Here is a 756-nt window from a genome sequence, read left to right on the forward strand (position 1 = left end):
TTGTAAGAACTGCTGCACGCGTGGGCCCCGGTGCTAAGAAACGCAGCCACGCCAGGCAGGTGTGGACAAGAGACCGCAACTGGGCTGCAGGGGCAGCGGCGGCGGCAGGACCTGGCCCTCCCGGCGACTAGCTACGTGGCATTCAGCAAACAGAGCCCAGTCTCCGCCGCCCCGGCTTCCGCCCCAACCCTTCCCCCTCCGGTTACCAGTTGCTCCAGATGCCGTAGAGGAGTTCAACAAAAGCGAAAGAGAGGTTCAGGCACAGGAAGAAGAACAGGTTCCGAGACGTCTTGTCCGACAGGATCGACCTGGGCACGACAAAGTGGGCAAGAGCGCGCGAGTCCAAGCAGGGCCGGGACCCGGACGCCGGGGCCCCTCTCCAGACCCTCCCAGTGCCCAAGTGAGGGTGTCCCTAGCGCCCCCTTCCCTGCACCTCGGGCCACCCTTCGGCCTGGGCCTTGTCCCCACTCCCCCGCACACAGGGCACCCCGCACCTAAACCAGCCTGAGATCTTGCCCAACAGATTGAACTTGGGTGGTTTGTATTCATCGTCCTTGATGGACAGGGGCAACATCTTCAATGCCCGGCGAAGGGCCGGGTCTCCCGCGCTCTGGAAGCGGCTCCGTGGGTGATGGTGGTGACAGTGGTGACGCCTACGGACGGGAATCCCCCGCGACCGTCCCGGGCCGCGCGCCGATACGAGACACAGACACCGACACACGCCCGGGAACTCGCCGACTTCCGGCCCGGGCCGCG

General features: G+C 65.6%; 1 protein-coding gene across 3 annotated transcripts in view; it reads right to left on the minus strand.

The window, feature by feature from the left end:
- SLC30A7 (solute carrier family 30 (zinc transporter), member 7) overlaps positions 1-750 on the minus strand; it is a 32,939-nt gene extending 32,189 nt beyond the window's left edge. For all 3 annotated transcript variants that reach the window (XR_001364484.1, XM_014549657.1, XM_005878536.2), the window contains exons 1-2: positions 495-750; positions 207-308 (exon numbers count right to left, since the gene is read on the minus strand). Coding sequence is in view for 2 of the 3 variants with exons in the window: in XM_014549657.1 (XP_014405143.1) it covers positions 207-308; positions 495-574 (182 nt within the window). In the remaining variant the exon portion in view is untranslated. The remainder of the gene's footprint in view (positions 1-206; positions 309-494) is intronic.
- Positions 751-756: the final 6 nt, after the last annotated feature.

Source organism: Myotis brandtii, unplaced genomic scaffold (assembly GCF_000412655.1).
Source record: "Myotis brandtii unplaced genomic scaffold, ASM41265v1 scaffold565, whole genome shotgun sequence".
Taxonomy (NCBI): Eukaryota; Metazoa; Chordata; class Mammalia; order Chiroptera; family Vespertilionidae; genus Myotis; species Myotis brandtii.